Genomic DNA, 15,337 nt, shown 5'->3' on the forward strand with positions numbered 1-15,337 from the left:
AAGAAATTCTAATGGGTTAAGAATTAACTTCAAAACAGACTTACACTTGGTAGGTACTCATAAACAGGCTGTTTCTCAAACTGTGCAGCCCATCTCCAGTTGTGCAATTAAATAAAACTTGGCATGCTCCTTACCCTCATTTCCTCTTGCTGCTGCCTGAGCTGCTCATGATCAATAGCCGGAGGAGGTAACTGTGCTATGAGTGCCCGAGTCTCCTCAATCCAGGGGCTGAGTTCCTCATAAGTTTCCCAAAACTGGTTCACCAAGACCTGTGCCCGCTCCAGGCGTGCGTAACGCTCTGAATTGAGCAGACTAATGGCTTCGTATTGCTGTATCAGAGACTCTGTCTTTTCCTATGGGCAACAAAAAGAAGTGTAGATATTACTACCATGATGAATCCTTCTTTAAATAAAAAATGTAAGTAGATATACACTAAAAAGTATAAAGGAACATACACTAAAATGCAAAAAAAAATCAATTAATCTAGTAAGATTACAAGTGATTTTTATATTCTTTATACTTAACTGAATTTTTGAATTTTCCTATCACACATATGCATTATTTCTATAATTTTTAAAACATGAAAGTAGCTTTGACAACAGTAAAATAGCACAAGCACAACACAGCAAAAACAGCCCGTCAGTGAGTGCCTGTCCCAACTTCAGATCCAGCATTATTGCAATAGGGTCGGTTTGACTGTATCAGGGGCTACGGTGGAGATTCGCTCATCAACTTTCATCTGTCTTTTCTTCTCTGATAAGAGTGTCCACAAACCCGCTATTTATACTTTACATGTTTAGGATGAGCAGGTCAATTTATGAAGATTTCTGAGGAAATAGTAGTTACCCATGCCCTTTACAAAAAAGGCTTCCTTTGTGGCTCAGCTGGTAAAGAATCAGCCTGTAATGTGGGAGACCTGGGTTCGATCCCTGGAGAACGGAAAGGCTACCCACTCTGGTATTCTGGCCTGGAGAATTCCATGGACTGTTTCATCCACGGGGTCACAAAGAGTCGGACGTGACTCAGCGACTTTCACTTTATAAGCAAAACAAAACTGGTGTACAAATGGATTCTGTTGGCCAATTCTTTTACAAATGGGTAACGATTTTTTTTAGAAGGATCTAAGGCAATGGCACCCCACTCCAGTATTCTTGCCTGGAAAATCCCATGGACGGAGGAACCTGGTAGGCTGCTGTCCATGGGGTCGCTAGGAGTCGGACAGGCCTGAGCAGCTTCCCTTTGACTTTTCACTTTCATGCATTGGAGAAGGAAATGGCAACCCACTCCAGTGTTCTTGCCTGGAGAATCCCAGGGATGGAGGAGCCTGGTGGGCTGCCATCTCTGGGGTCACACAGGGTCGACATGACTGAAGTGACTTAGCAGCAGCAGCAGCAGCAAAGTCCATCTAGTCAAGGCTATGGTTTTTCCAGTGGTCATGTATAATGTGAGAGTTGGACTGTGAAGAAAACTGAGCGCCAAAGAATTGATGCTTTTGAACTGTGGTGTTGGAGAAGACTCTTGAGAGTCCCTTGGACTGCAAGGAGATCCAACTACTCCATCCTAAAGGAGATCAGTCCTGGATGTTCATTGGAAGGACTGATGCTGAAGCTAAAACTCCAGTACTTTGGCTACCTCATGTGAAGAGCTGACTCATTGGAAAAGACTCTGATGCTGGGAGGGATTGGGGGGCAGGAGGAGAAGGGGACGACAGAGGATGAGATGGCCAGATGGCATCACCGAGTTGACAGACATGAGTTTGAGTGAACTCCGGGAGATGGTGATGGACAGGGAGGCCTGGTGTGCTGTGATTCATGGGGTCCCAAAGAGTTGGACACGACTGAGAGACTGAACTAAACTGAATTGAAAGCAGGAATTAATATCTGGATCTGGTTCTGAAAAATCTATCTACCTGGAAATATAACTCATTACAGACTGAGGACAAGGAGCAATTCCTCTGTTATTAAGAACATGGATTTGCAATGCATTTCACATCATACATACAGTATGGCTATTTAGACATTTGTGAACATAGGGTAAGGAGTCTGAATTCCCTAGGACATCATCTTGGACTTAAATATCACTAGAGTTGGACACGACTGAGCGACTTCACTTTCACTTTTCTCTTTCATGCATTGGAGAAGGAAATGGCAACCCACTCCAGTATTCTTGCCTGGAGAATCCCGGGGACGGCGGAGCCTGGTGGGCTGCCGTCTATGGGGTCACACAGAGTCGGACACGACTGAAGTGACTTAGCATAGCATAAGCATAGCATCAGTAATAGAGGGGAAAAAAAAAAAACCCTTCTTAAACTATCATTTCACAATCGTACTTCCAAATCACCATGAGCAAGATAACAATATGGTGAATAAATACATGTAGTTTACCTGCAGTACGGCTTTTTGCTCTTCCCCACATGTGCCAAAGATTTCACCACGATGACTGAAGAGTTCATCCATGGAATCTTTGTGTCGAATGATGTCAATGGAGAAAGCCTTTGAAAAGTAAACTATTGTTAAGGAACACAAGGACCCTGAGCCTGAGTTAGTGAAAAGTCAGACATACTCTTATGAAAAATCCTTTGCTTTAATAAAGTCACATTAAAAATTGTTCTTAAGAAGTTTGACACTTTGTCTATCCACCAAATGCTTATCTTCCAGTAGCTTACAAAAATATCTTCCGCCCTGAAAACCCGCATAGAAAATTGCTAACTATTCTTTCCTGGATTAATAGACCTATTTCTCCCTTTTCACAAAGCGAAACATCCCTTCTTCATCCTAACCAAATATTTATAAAATTAAGTCTCTGTCCACCATCATGACTCTAAATCATTCTGCTTGACTTGGAATAGCCAGAAACTCTGTGCTAGTCGCTCTAAGCGACTCAGGAGTCTTCTCGCTCAGAACAAAGCGACTGCGCCAGCGACTCACCTTCTGAACCTGCAGCTGAGCTGTGGTCTGGTCCTGCTCCAGGCGAATCGGGCCTAGGGCCAGCAGTTTCCGTTCTGTTTCAGCAACCCAAGCTAGCTCTGCATCAGCAGCTTGCTCATACTGACAGACATATCGAAGAAAAATGGATACATTACAGCCAGTGTCTTCCTTCTAAGAATTCTAACTTATTCAACACAGAAAAGCCTACATTTTTCAGTAATGCAGTTTACATCTCACAAAGTAAAGCCCAAATTGGTGAGAACTTCATAAAAGTCACAAATCCAAGATGCAGACAATTTAGCATTGATTATATTTCAACAAACGTGAGTTGATCCTATCCCAACGTCTTTGGAAAGACATTACAGAACCCAGTCAATGGTTCCATAACTAGAAATAACAATGGAAACGAAGACTCTTCAAAAGAAATACACTTTCTAATGAGAGTACTTTCATGAGACTGTGCTCTCTTTCTGCCAATCTTTTTCCTGTCCACAAACTAAACAGCAGTAGTCGTACGTTTAAATACAAACTTCACATGGCAGCAGAGGCTGAGCCAAGTTAACTTGGGCGTACTCGCTTAGCTGAAGAAGTGTAAGACCCCAGAAGAACAGCAAACCTTTAAACGGAACGCAAGAAGCAATGACGTGTCATACGCAATGACGTCAACAACAAGAGAACGTGTTCTGTGTGGCCGCTGTTTAATAAGGGCCCCTCAACCTTTTGTCTCTTCCTTATCAATGGTGCCCAATTACACTAATATTTAAAGTGAAGTTCCCAAGTGTGATAAACCTCATACTGAAATATCTGGTCAAGATTTGGAATCAAAACAAACTTCTGCGGGGTTCAGAAAGCATCTACTTATCACCACGAACCCAAGGGGTCATGTTATATTTTGTACCATGGCACATTAATAGGTGCATATCATACCTACAAAGAAAAACAACTTTTCCCAGAAAGCAGGAAGGACAAATGATTGAGGGAAACACGACACCTGTGTTTACGGAGAGGGTTCTATTTTGGATGGCTCTGCTATTTTGGTTAGCATATTTGATAGTAATTATAGTTCTTGGTTCTGTCCCCTCTTCCATCTAATGCTGAAACAGTTGATTATGTCAAACTAAGACTGATGCATTTAGACCTTTTCGATCTAGATATTATCTACCCCCATCACCATCTGCCTCTAAGCAGGGCATCAGCAAGGAAAGGGCCCACACACTCTCTTTTCCAAGTTCTTTTCTCCTCAAAGGGGTCAAGTATCTTCAGTCAAACCTAGACCCACCCTCACATAACTTTATCAAATCACTTCCTACCACTGAGATAATTTGCTGCATCAGATTTAGCTTGATCTCATTTATTCCTATTCCTGAAACTGTGTGTATGTGGGTCATAGTTTTGTACTTCCCATATATGTATCCCTGCTGCCTAAAATATTAATGCAGGGGTGTTTATAAAGATTACCTGTTGTGATCTCTGAATAGCAGCATCAATTTCATCTACCCTTTGTCCAACAGTGTCACTGACCAGCTTGTACTGTTCGTTGGCGTCGGACACGAGTTTATCCAGCCCTTCTCTGGCTCTCCAGGGCACCAGCTCTAAGAGAGCACGGCTCACCTCATTCACTGTGTCCAACACCAGCCTGTGTTCCATGACCTCCTTCTTTAGTTCCTAAAGAGGGAAAAAAGTTTTCAGGCCATCTCTTGCTAAATTAAGCACATTAGCAGCTGTGCTGGGTGGAAAATGCTCTCTCTACCACACATCCCAGCAGGGCTCTGACCTCCTTCCTTCACTTATTTTTTTTCTTGTCTCAGATTTTTCAGTCACTCCACAGCCTGACTTTAGGCTCAGCTGCTTAGAACTGTCAGCAAGACTTTTTAGGCCAGACTGTCTCTGGGTAACATGAATGGTATTTCTTGGTTTTTTTTTCTCCTTACTTCAATAGAAATGATAAATAATGCTTTAATCATAGGCATTTATTTACCTCAACAAATGCACTGTATTTCTGTGCATCTAGAACTGCACAAGGTCCTGCAGGAGAATTAGAGGTGACTATGAGGTACTCTTTTAGAGAGTGAACTATGACAGTAAGTTCTAAAATGTTCCATATGAAGCAAGCTTCCTAGGGTGTTCAGATCCAATCTTTTTCTTCTTCAGACCATGATAAATGCTCTTATATAGGCCTGTCCTAACTTATTTTCCACGAATAAACAGAAAACAAAGCAGACAGAAATTTCTGGTTTAGATTTCAGGTAAAGATAGATAGTGTAAAACTCAAGAATTTGAACTTCAGGATTCTTAGAGAAAAATTCTTTCCCTTTACAGTGTGGGATGTCAGCTCACCTTCTGTCTCTGCTGAAACTGGGGTATTTGTTCCCCTGTGGGGGACTGTCCTCCGCTGGCTGCCAGCTCCTCCTCTACCTCCCTCAGCCACCCGGTCAGTTCCTCATATGTAGACTGGAACTTGGTGGCCAGCTGCCGGGCTTGCTCTAAGGTTCTGAGAGCCTTGGAGCTAGTGACTGTGATGTCTGCATAGCGAGTCTTTATGCCATCCAGCTTCTCTTGAATGAGCAGTACCTCTTCACCTGTGGGAGACAGCACATGGTTTATTCATGTCTAACAGGCTACAAGGGAGCCCTTTTAACTTTTCTTTATTCAAGTCAGAGCTTAACTTTTATGGATACTCTCTCCCTATGGCAGTGATTTCACCTAGCGTCCCACACCAAGGGAAGTGGGAAAGAAACCTTCAATCAATAAAAGAAATGGCTTCTGAGATTATTAGGATCTGAGTTTGACTGCAGGTTTTTCTAGACACTTTCAGCATCTTTCAGTAAATGCTGGTATTCAACATATTGGAGGGCAGGGAGAGTTTTCATCTATAACCAGATCTGAGATAATATAGTGTTTCAATGAAAGATTTAGCAGGAAATAGAAACCCAAGCCCCAGTCGCCAGGAAGCACACGGTAATATAATCAGTGAGTATTAAGCCCCTCCCATCTACAAAGAGAAGTGGCCGGTGCAGAGTGCTGATTAATGTCTGTATGACCAGGCGCTAAGACATGCACTTTTCAAAGTACCTGTGGTTTGTTTCAGAAGAGCCTGACCGTTTTTAATAGCTTGATCTACATTCTTCTTTCTATTAACAATTTCTTCATTTAAAGCCTGAAAGGAAAGAACACCATTAATCCTAAAACTATGACACAACAAAGTGGAAGAAATGTGAGCCCCTTAAGAGACCAAATTTAAAGTAAGGAGATGAATATCAGTTTAAACATGAGATATTCGATTCCTTCGTTTTCTCTTTGGTTACCCCTTTAATTACTCAAAGCAATGAAATCAGATATTTATAGGCAAGCCTTCCTTTGATGAGAAGAGATTTAGGACTTAATCCACTTTACTAACCTATTGGTACCAAACCTGAACCCAAGAAAGGTAGAAGCAGAATTCAGCCAAAATGTCTACCATGTCCAAAACAAAGGATAAGGCATAGAGTTCAAGCAAAGAAATCAGCAAGAACAGGCCAACTTAAATCAGAATCCTAGTTAAAAACTCTCAATACCTGAAGTCAATGAAGTAGAAGAATCTAAGATCATTACTAACAAACAAAACAAAAAAATCGCTTTGCTGATTTTACCATTTCCAAAGAAATTCCATAAAAACAAAACAAAAAGGGCAAATTGTTCTTTCTACTAAGATGACCCAGAATTCCTGCACTTTGAGCATATAAATTCTAGAAACATTTAAAAAGTTACCACTATATGATCAAACGTTGAGCACTGTTAAGTAATCTGGTTTTCTTAAAGTTTTGGGCATCCCTGGTGGCTCAGATGGTAAAGAATCTGCCTGCAATGCAGGAGACCTGGGTTTGATCCCTGGGTCAGGAAGATCCCCTGGAGGAGGAAATGGCAACCCACTCTAGTATTCTTGCCTGGAGAATTCTATCGACAGAGGAGTCTGGCAGGCTACAGTCCATGGGGTTGCAGAGGGTTGGACATGACTGAGTGACTGACACTTTGTTAAAGTACATACTCCTCTGCATAACTGCTCAAGTGGTAGCTGAATGATACATTCCTGAGTGATGTAAAACATGAGTTGGAATTGAGATGGCCCCTGATTACACTCTGGATCACCTTCTAGAATTAATGATTCAGTTTGTTAAGTATAAGTATTTCCATGGACTCATCAAAAAATAGATTAGTCCTTAGCAACAAGTCTGTAACTAAGCACTTGTGTATAAAATAAATTTGAAATGTTTGGAATTGAAAAAAAAGGGAGAGAGAGAAAGAAATGAAGACAAACATGAATTAAAATGACAGAATAACTTAGTAACATAACCAATAAGAATGGAAAGCATGAATACCAGGTGGTCAGCATGCTGCTTCTCCAGGACATCCTGTCTGTAATCCTTTACGAACACTGAACTGAGCTTGTCCTCAACCTCGGCCAGCCAGTTGAGCACCTCCACCTCATCCTCCCCGAAAAGCCTAGCGTTAGACAGCGCTTGTTCAAGCAGGGTTGCTTTCCGGCCGCACCGGTCTTGAATCTCACTGAATCGGGCCTGCAACGAGTCTAGCCTTTCTGACAGCACAGCCTGCTCTGCGGGACTTGTCAGGGAGGAGAGGGACTGCCCAACTGTGACTGCCTGGTGCACATCTGTTGCATGGCTTTCTATTTCCTCCTCCAGAGCCTGGAAATCCAGATGGAAAAAATGAATAACAGAAACAAAATAAATGAAAAGTAAACATGAGACAATGAATCACAAATGATATAATAAATTAAATAATAATATATAAGTTTACCTACGGAAGGGTAAAAATAACATAAAAACAGAACAAAAAGCTGTTTTTTCTGATGGTAGCCTATACGTCCAACTCTATTTTTACCTGAAGAATGTGACTAGTCCAATTAATAAGTGGACCATATTTTAAGTTAAACTTATTTTTTAAAAAATGCAAAAATACATCTTTTAGAATGCTGCAGGAAGTTTTCTAGGATTTCTGATTCCAGTTTTGTGTTTTCATTTACCATAACTACTTCCTACCTTGTGCCGAATGATCTGCTGCTGTATTTTAGCAGTCTGGGTGCCAACAGGTTCTGAGTTGGCGAGCTTTTTCTCTGTGACAGATAAGAAGTCAGAAATAGGCTCAGCTGTCTCATGGAATTGTTTGGCCAGAACCAGGATATCTTCCAGCTGTTTCTGCCTACACGAATATATAGAACAAGCTGCTCAGGCAAAAAGTCACATTAAAACTGTTAACAGTTCTATATTCAGTAAAAGACCAATCTTAACCAGGCACATTTGAAATATCAATAGCAAACAGAACACACAGAAAACAGCACTTTGCTGTTTTAGAAGCTTGCAGTATAGTATTTAGGTTCTGTCATGACCTTGTAAGGTAGGCAACTTTATGCCACTATTATAAAAAGAGAAAACCAAGCCTGAAGGCTCAAAGAAAGATCTGTCCAGATCGCCCACAGGGTAGCAATGGTACAGTAAGAATTAGAATCAGACCTTCTACTCTTTCTCCTATGGGATGTAGCATATGCATCCTCTGTACATGTGACCAAAATAATGTTTAAAGGAGTAGAAAATTGATCAGTCTTCATTTCTCTTTTCCCTGTCACTGCTACCTTCACTTATGATGAACAGAAAAGACAGTATTTGAAGAGCACAAGTAGACCAAGCTATGAACAAGAACTTCCTTCCTATCGCTCCTGAATCAGTCAGGCTTCTAGTAATTTCAAGCCTCAGACCATAACTTTGAATTCTGATTTAAGGCAAAAAAAATAACCTCAAACTAGCTGAATTTGCTAAGGCAAATGGCAGCCAAAAGAACTATGTACTTTATAACTGGAATCTTGAATCTGGAATCTTAAATCTTATTTAACATAACATCCATACTAAGTGTGGATTTCAAATACCCTATAGATTAAAATCAGCCAATTACAAAGGAGAGGAGAAGCCTGAATGCTGAAGGCAGCCTAATAAACAAAAGACACAAAAACAACCATAGAACTATATTAGCACACAGAATAATAATCAAAGGCCATAGCGATGACTTTGGACCATTAAGATCAGACTAAGTGCTATGTTATTTGAAAAGGGCCTGGGTGATGGAAGTACATTTCAGTAAAACTTTACTAAACATCTGCTTTGTGCCAGGTCCTATGCTGGGTACTCTGGACAAACTTATATTAATAATAAATGATTTAATATAAAGACCTGCCATTTGAATTATCTGGAAATGTAATGTTTGAGTATAAAGAAAAATGTATTTCTAGATGCTATTTTTAAATGTCAATATAAAGTACAGAGTTTCCTTTCTTAGTTTATGTCAACCTTCAAACTACATCTTCAATCAGTACAACTAAAACATAAAACATAATCTTAAATAAATTGCTTGGTGGTTTATTTTCATTGGTTAATGACCTGCTTAAAGATTTTACTTTTTGCTTTAAACTTTAAAAAACATTCTTATATTTTATACTGGAGTACAGCTGATTAATAAAATTAATGTTAGTTTCATTAGTGTTTCAGGTTTACAGCAAAGTGATTCAGTTATATATATACATGTGTCTATTTTTTCCAAATTTTAAATTTTAAAAATTTAATTCTTAAAGAACTGATCTAGACTTCTAGATCTTTCTGATTCATCTATGATTCCAGGATCTGAAAATCTGAAGAAATCACTGTTAACAGGATTTGGGGTAGAAAAGAGAAGAGCTAAAATCATTTGGAGGCATCAAAAACATAATATTAAAGAACCTAAACAGAATTCTTCAGGATGCCTTAACAAATGATGCTGCTCTTGGGATTTCTCTTTAAAACACTGGTCCAGAAACTGTGTTCGGAGCATGGAAGCAAGTAGGATAGAAGAAAAGATTCATAAATAGATACATTAGGAACAATCATGACTTTAGTGAGCTTAAGGACCTGGGAGGTAGGCACATAAAATAATGACCATAACACAAGGTACACATAAAGAGTTAGGGCAGTTAAGAGGAAGATGAAACTATTCTATGCTTGGGAATAAAGAAAAGCTTCATAAAAGCAGGGGAGATGAACAAAAGTCTTTCATAGAAGATGGAACACCATCAGCAAAGACAGAATTAGGAAACTGATGGAAGACACTGGAGAACCGAATATGGTTTACTTTGACCATAAAGAATGAGAAGAACAGCAGAAACTAAGAAGACTCTTGAGAGTCCCTTGGACTGCAAGGAAATCCAACCGGTCCATCCTAAAGGAGACCAGTCTGGGGTGTTCATTGGAAGGTCTGATGTTGAAGCTGAAACTCCAGTACTTCGGCCACCTCATGTGAAGAGTTGACTCACTGGAAAAGACCCTGATGCTGGGAAGGATTGGGGACAGGAGAAGGGGATGACAGAGGATGAGATGGCTGGATGGCATCACCGACTCGATGGACACGGGTCTGGGTAGACTCCAGGAGTTGGGGATGGACAGGGAGGCCTGGCGTACTGTGGTTCATGGGGTCGCAAAGAGTCGGACACGATTGAGTGACTGAACTGAAATGAACTCAAGAAAGGTGGGTTAGGGCCACCTCTGAATGGTGGGTTAATGAGACTATTTTATAGGGAACAGGCAGTCATTAGATGTCTCTGTGCAGAGGGAAGGCCTGAGGGGAAACAGCAGTAGAGTGGTTAAGGTTAGCTAGTCAGGAGGCTGCCCTCAGGTGAGCTACCTCATGGGAACAAGCCCAAGTGAGAGTTCATAAGTCATGAACTGAGGCAAGTGAGTTGGAATCAGAGAAATGGATGGAAAGGAAAGATACTGTAGACATAAAATAGACAAAATTTAGTATTCTGATAGATATGGGACACAAAGCAGGGGAGGGAAAAAATGGTAAAATGAAAATGAGGCTGAGGTTTTAAACCCAGGTAGTTGGAAGGTCAATGGTACTATTACTGGAAATGGATGCAAAGAGAGAAGGAAAAAAGCAGTGCAATTTGGAAATGAAAGTAAGTTGAATTCTTTCGTTTCTCCTACTAACATGGGCAAGTAAAAACTTCATAGCTCAGATGAGAAACAAGCAAGCCAGGAACAGGTAAAGAGACTGAAGAGGGGGTTATCTGAAGACTACCCATAGCTATCTAAATAATAAGTGATCAACTCTATGACTCTCATACTCATTTCTGATTCATTACCATTTACTTTTAAAACTGGGAACAGTATCAGCTGAAAGTAAAGACCCAGTGTGACTTATTAAGCTCAAGTGACACTGGACTAACTGATAGCTATGGAAAGAGAGAGAAAGTACCTCCGAGGAGGAGAGAAGTACACTGCTTGCCTGCAGCTTTTGGTGAAGACAGTCCATGCAACTCTGGACTCATTTAATAGAACCACAGGCTAGCTCCTAGATGTAGGAACATCTAATACTGGGATAAGTTAACAGAAAAGAAACATGATACATTTCAATTCCAAGTATCAAAAACATTATTTATAAATATTAATGGGAAAAAAAAGAAACCTGTTTCCAAAACTCAGAAAATTACTTGGCTGGATTGTAGAAGTCCACGTCTGTCATTTGGAAGCATGATTATATTGCAGCTGAACACCACCACAGAGCAATGAGTCTCCCAGCTCTCAGAAACTTAAGGAAGAGCTGAGGCTCATTTCCTGAGAATCACTCTGGTTATGAGGATCATCTCTTAAAACTTATCCCTCTTCAAGATAAAAGCCGTTAAACACCTCCAGAGCTCCATGAGCATCATCCAGGGGCTTTTACAGCATCTCAGTGACACAAGTCAAAAACCGTCTCTGACTTCTTTCTCAAAAGTCCCTTGGCGTTACCTGGCTGTTGCCTTGCTGAGTAGTCCAGTCCATCTACTTTCAAGACTCTCCAACTGTCCAGTGATCTTCTCTCTATCAGCCAGCTCAGCTGACTGTGCTATTCTGCCTCCTTCTGCTTGAAGCATGTCTACTGTGGCCTTTCGATCATCTAGTAGCCTTTGGAGCAACTGAGGTACATGTTTAAAGAGAATGAAATGTGATAACATGGGGTCACTTTAAAATCCGAAACAAGGAAAACATACAAAATCCAAAACCCTCACCTCACTGAGCCCTAAGTTTAATTGAACGAGGAAGTTTTTTTTTTTCCCCTCAACCTGAGGCAAAAACATGAGATATAATTCCTACCACTCATATAAACTTTTCCTACACTCAGGCTTTTAAATGGAGCAGTGACTGTCATTATGTGACTGAAAAGGAATTTAATTTGAACCAAGAGAAAAAGGCACGGAAGTGGAAATTAAACCAAGGGGGGCGGGGAACCAGAGAGAACCTTATACATGATATGCAACATTATTTAGAATAGTGCCGACCCTAAAAATGCTCAAAATCTAAGATAAAGTGGTGACAAACACTGAGACAGGTAAGTGAACAAGCAAAACTGCTCAGTTCAACATATGGCACGGTAAACTAGGAGATTACAAAGGTGATGAAGATCAATTTCCATCTTTCTTTTCTGGATCACACAAGGTAGGTTAGGATTCTACTAAACTCCTAACTGTGCTCCTGAAACTATAAGCAAATCGTGTTGTCTGTCATTCCCTTCGGCTGTTACAGTTCACTGCCCCAACATTCTCACTTACCTTCTGTTCTTGGATCTGGGCTTTCACCACTTTATACTCAGCAGATGGAGGCTTCTGATTGGCTATGAGCTCCTCAGTGTCTGCCAACCAGCTGAGCAATGGCTCCAAGGCATCTTGGAACTTCCCACAATGCAACAAAGCCTCTTGCAGTTGTGAGATTCTTTGTGCAACCTGTTTCACAGATACGGAGGAGAAAGGGGAGAGTTCTGAAATGACTTATCCCTTTTTGTAACTCCAGGTTGGAACTACTAAGGTTTTATTTGCATTCAGGTGCCATGGAAACCTGAAATTGCCATATCTTTTTTCTATGCCCTCCGTTCACTCACCTTTTTATTTAGTGTGTTCCACCGAGCGTTGATTTCTTCCATGTCATGTTCCAAACCCTGTACATCACAGTTTTTTCCGGCGCTCTGAATCAAGCCCTGGCCGAGTCCATTCACCTGCTGCAGTTTCATCTGAAGAGGATCCACCTGTTCTTTCTGAAACATCTAGATAATTGTAAGCCAAAGAAGATTTAATCTTTAGGCATGACAGTGACTGGTTATTCTTGGGGGAGGCATGCTTTAACAAAGGAGGGCCAGTGGGTAACAAGACAAAACAAGCCACTTGTACAAGAAGTATCAAGTAAGAATGTGGTTTCACATTTCAAAACATTCTCCTATGGACAAGCAATTACAGAGAGTTATGGCACTACGTAGGCATTTAAACCATGACTCATGGTTTGTTTCTGTTAATTTTTTAATGTAAAAAGCTCTTGAGAATAAAGACGCATCAGCCTCAAGATACCATGAAAGTATGATGCATTATCAATCCTAAATGGGAAGGGTGATACCAAATGACTAGTACTTAAGATTAAAAATACCTTGGGGAATAGCTTTAACCAACCATGATACATGCAATGCTCTTCTCTGACTAGGACTAATAATTAACCAAAACACATTAATGGTGTGAAGAATCCCAACCTCACAGCTTAATACCCCTGTGGCCATTTAATTCCATTCTGTTCCAAGGCCACAGACCACAAACAGCCAATAATCTTGAAATAGTATTCCTCTGATTACAAAGGGAAGTGGGCCAGTATTATAGGGAGATGTCCTTAACAACTTCAGACATATTTTAAGCAAGACTCAGATATACATAAAATATTTTAAAAACAATGATACTATACATCCATGTTTACCATGAAACAATGGAATTTTATAACTGTAAACAAGTGTAACAAGCAATGTGTGTTTCTTTCCAATGCAGTCAAGGTCCATTATTACTTAGAAATTTATAAAAGGAAACAGAACAGTACTTCTACCACTCCAATGGTATTAAGGAAAAAAATGAAATAAATATTTGTCCCTAAGATCAGATTTCTCTCAATTGTCAGAGGATAAAATCAGCCACATTTCACTAGTCTGGATTTATTTCCATTCATTTTTCTTCCACATAAAGTTCCTTCAAACGCAGGGAGACAGGTGAATCAATGAAAGCTGAAGAATGCAAGAGAACAAAAATAAATGCAAAAGAAAATTGTAAGTTTGGGTAAGACTAATTTTGGTCTATGTGAGACCACAGATGACACTAGGATTAGGAAACTGATTCTAGAAAGAATGGCCTGTGGCTGAACAAGTGAGTCACAAGGAGGAAAGGCCCCAGGGAACACCGAAAAAGTAAGGTTATAAAGGTAATTACCAGTGGGCTTCATTTTATACTATAATTTGATTACACCATATTTTGTTAGGCAACACTACCCAGCAGTTCAGCTAAAAATGACTGTTACTCCAATAACATGGTTCCTAGAGAAAGCAAGTGCTATGATTCTACTTTGCATTAAACGTGCTTTCACTGAAGAAAAATCAGAGCAGAGGGGAAAAAACAACAGCAACATGGCTGTGGGAGGGGCTGGAAAGGTGAAGGGAGCAGAAATGCCTCAAGTACAGAGGGAAGGTGTCCAGTCCACACCGAAGAGTCCCCATTTACCCAGCCATCAAGTCCTGTCTCATGCTGTGACCGATATGTAATTTTTCCTGTGTAGTCCAATATGGCAGCCAACAGTTACATGTGGCTATTTAACTAGAAATTCAGTTCCTCCACCCCAATAGCCTCATTTCATGGGGTCAAGGGGTCAGAGGCCATGTGTGGCTAAGGGTCTAATGTACCAGGCAACAGAGAATACCTCCATCGTGGCAAGAAGCTCTACTAGTATCAATGTAAATCATACAGAAAAGTAAAAACATAATTTAAGTAGCTTGACAATCTCTTCCATATAATAGAGCCAATTCTTAAAATTTGGATTTACTTTGCTCGTGAACATTTCACATAACGTATTTGAGATTTCTTCAGTTCCCATGTCCACTCTATGGATTGACAGGGAATGGGTATTTGTCTTTTTTCCCCAGAAGTTTAAAAATATATGAAAATTCCTCTATATACTAGTACTCTTTAAATATTTATAGTGAACACAAGTGAACAGAATGTTAAAGAAAATAAATCTGCAAACACTTGCTTTCTCTTAATTCCCAAATAAAGCTGTTGCGCAAAACTTGCGCTTTTAGATACAATTCCTGCTCCTTAGTATTTTGTGGCGCATAGACTGTGCCGTGTTACTCACTAACCAGTGCTGGCAGACGTTTCCCAGAGCAGAACACTAGTAAAAATTATTGCATGGCTGTAAGATGCAACAGGGCCATAAAACAGAATTTCCCAAAGAACTTCTTAAAACACTTTTATCTATAGTAATACCGCATTCTCCCAGCTTTCATCCTGACTGATCCTTTTTTGATATCCTTCGTGCACTTCCTCTTTCTCTTCTAGA

General features: G+C 40.3%; 1 protein-coding gene across 4 annotated transcripts in view; it reads right to left on the reverse strand.

Annotated features, from left to right (window-relative positions):
- Positions 1 to 15,337, reverse strand: part of MACF1 (microtubule actin crosslinking factor 1) — a 320,564-nt gene that overhangs the window by 42,947 nt on the left and 262,280 nt on the right. For all 4 annotated transcript variants that reach the window (XM_055586319.1, XM_055586318.1, XM_055586320.1 and 1 more), the window contains 11 exons: positions 12,861 to 13,022; positions 12,535 to 12,705; positions 11,735 to 11,901; positions 7,964 to 8,123; positions 7,283 to 7,609; positions 6,000 to 6,084; positions 5,265 to 5,506; positions 4,386 to 4,592; positions 2,928 to 3,047; positions 2,385 to 2,492; positions 135 to 353 (listed from right to left, as the gene is read on the reverse strand). In XM_055586319.1, the coding sequence (XP_055442294.1) occupies positions 135 to 353; positions 2,385 to 2,492; positions 2,928 to 3,047; positions 4,386 to 4,592; positions 5,265 to 5,506; positions 6,000 to 6,084; positions 7,283 to 7,609; positions 7,964 to 8,123; positions 11,735 to 11,901; positions 12,535 to 12,705; positions 12,861 to 13,022 (1,968 nt within the window). The remainder of the gene's footprint in view (positions 1 to 134; positions 354 to 2,384; positions 2,493 to 2,927; positions 3,048 to 4,385; positions 4,593 to 5,264; positions 5,507 to 5,999; positions 6,085 to 7,282; positions 7,610 to 7,963; positions 8,124 to 11,734; positions 11,902 to 12,534; positions 12,706 to 12,860; positions 13,023 to 15,337) is intronic.

Source organism: Bubalus kerabau, chromosome 6, assembly GCF_029407905.1.
Source record: "Bubalus kerabau isolate K-KA32 ecotype Philippines breed swamp buffalo chromosome 6, PCC_UOA_SB_1v2, whole genome shotgun sequence".
NCBI lineage: Eukaryota > Metazoa > Chordata > Mammalia > Artiodactyla > Bovidae > Bubalus > Bubalus kerabau.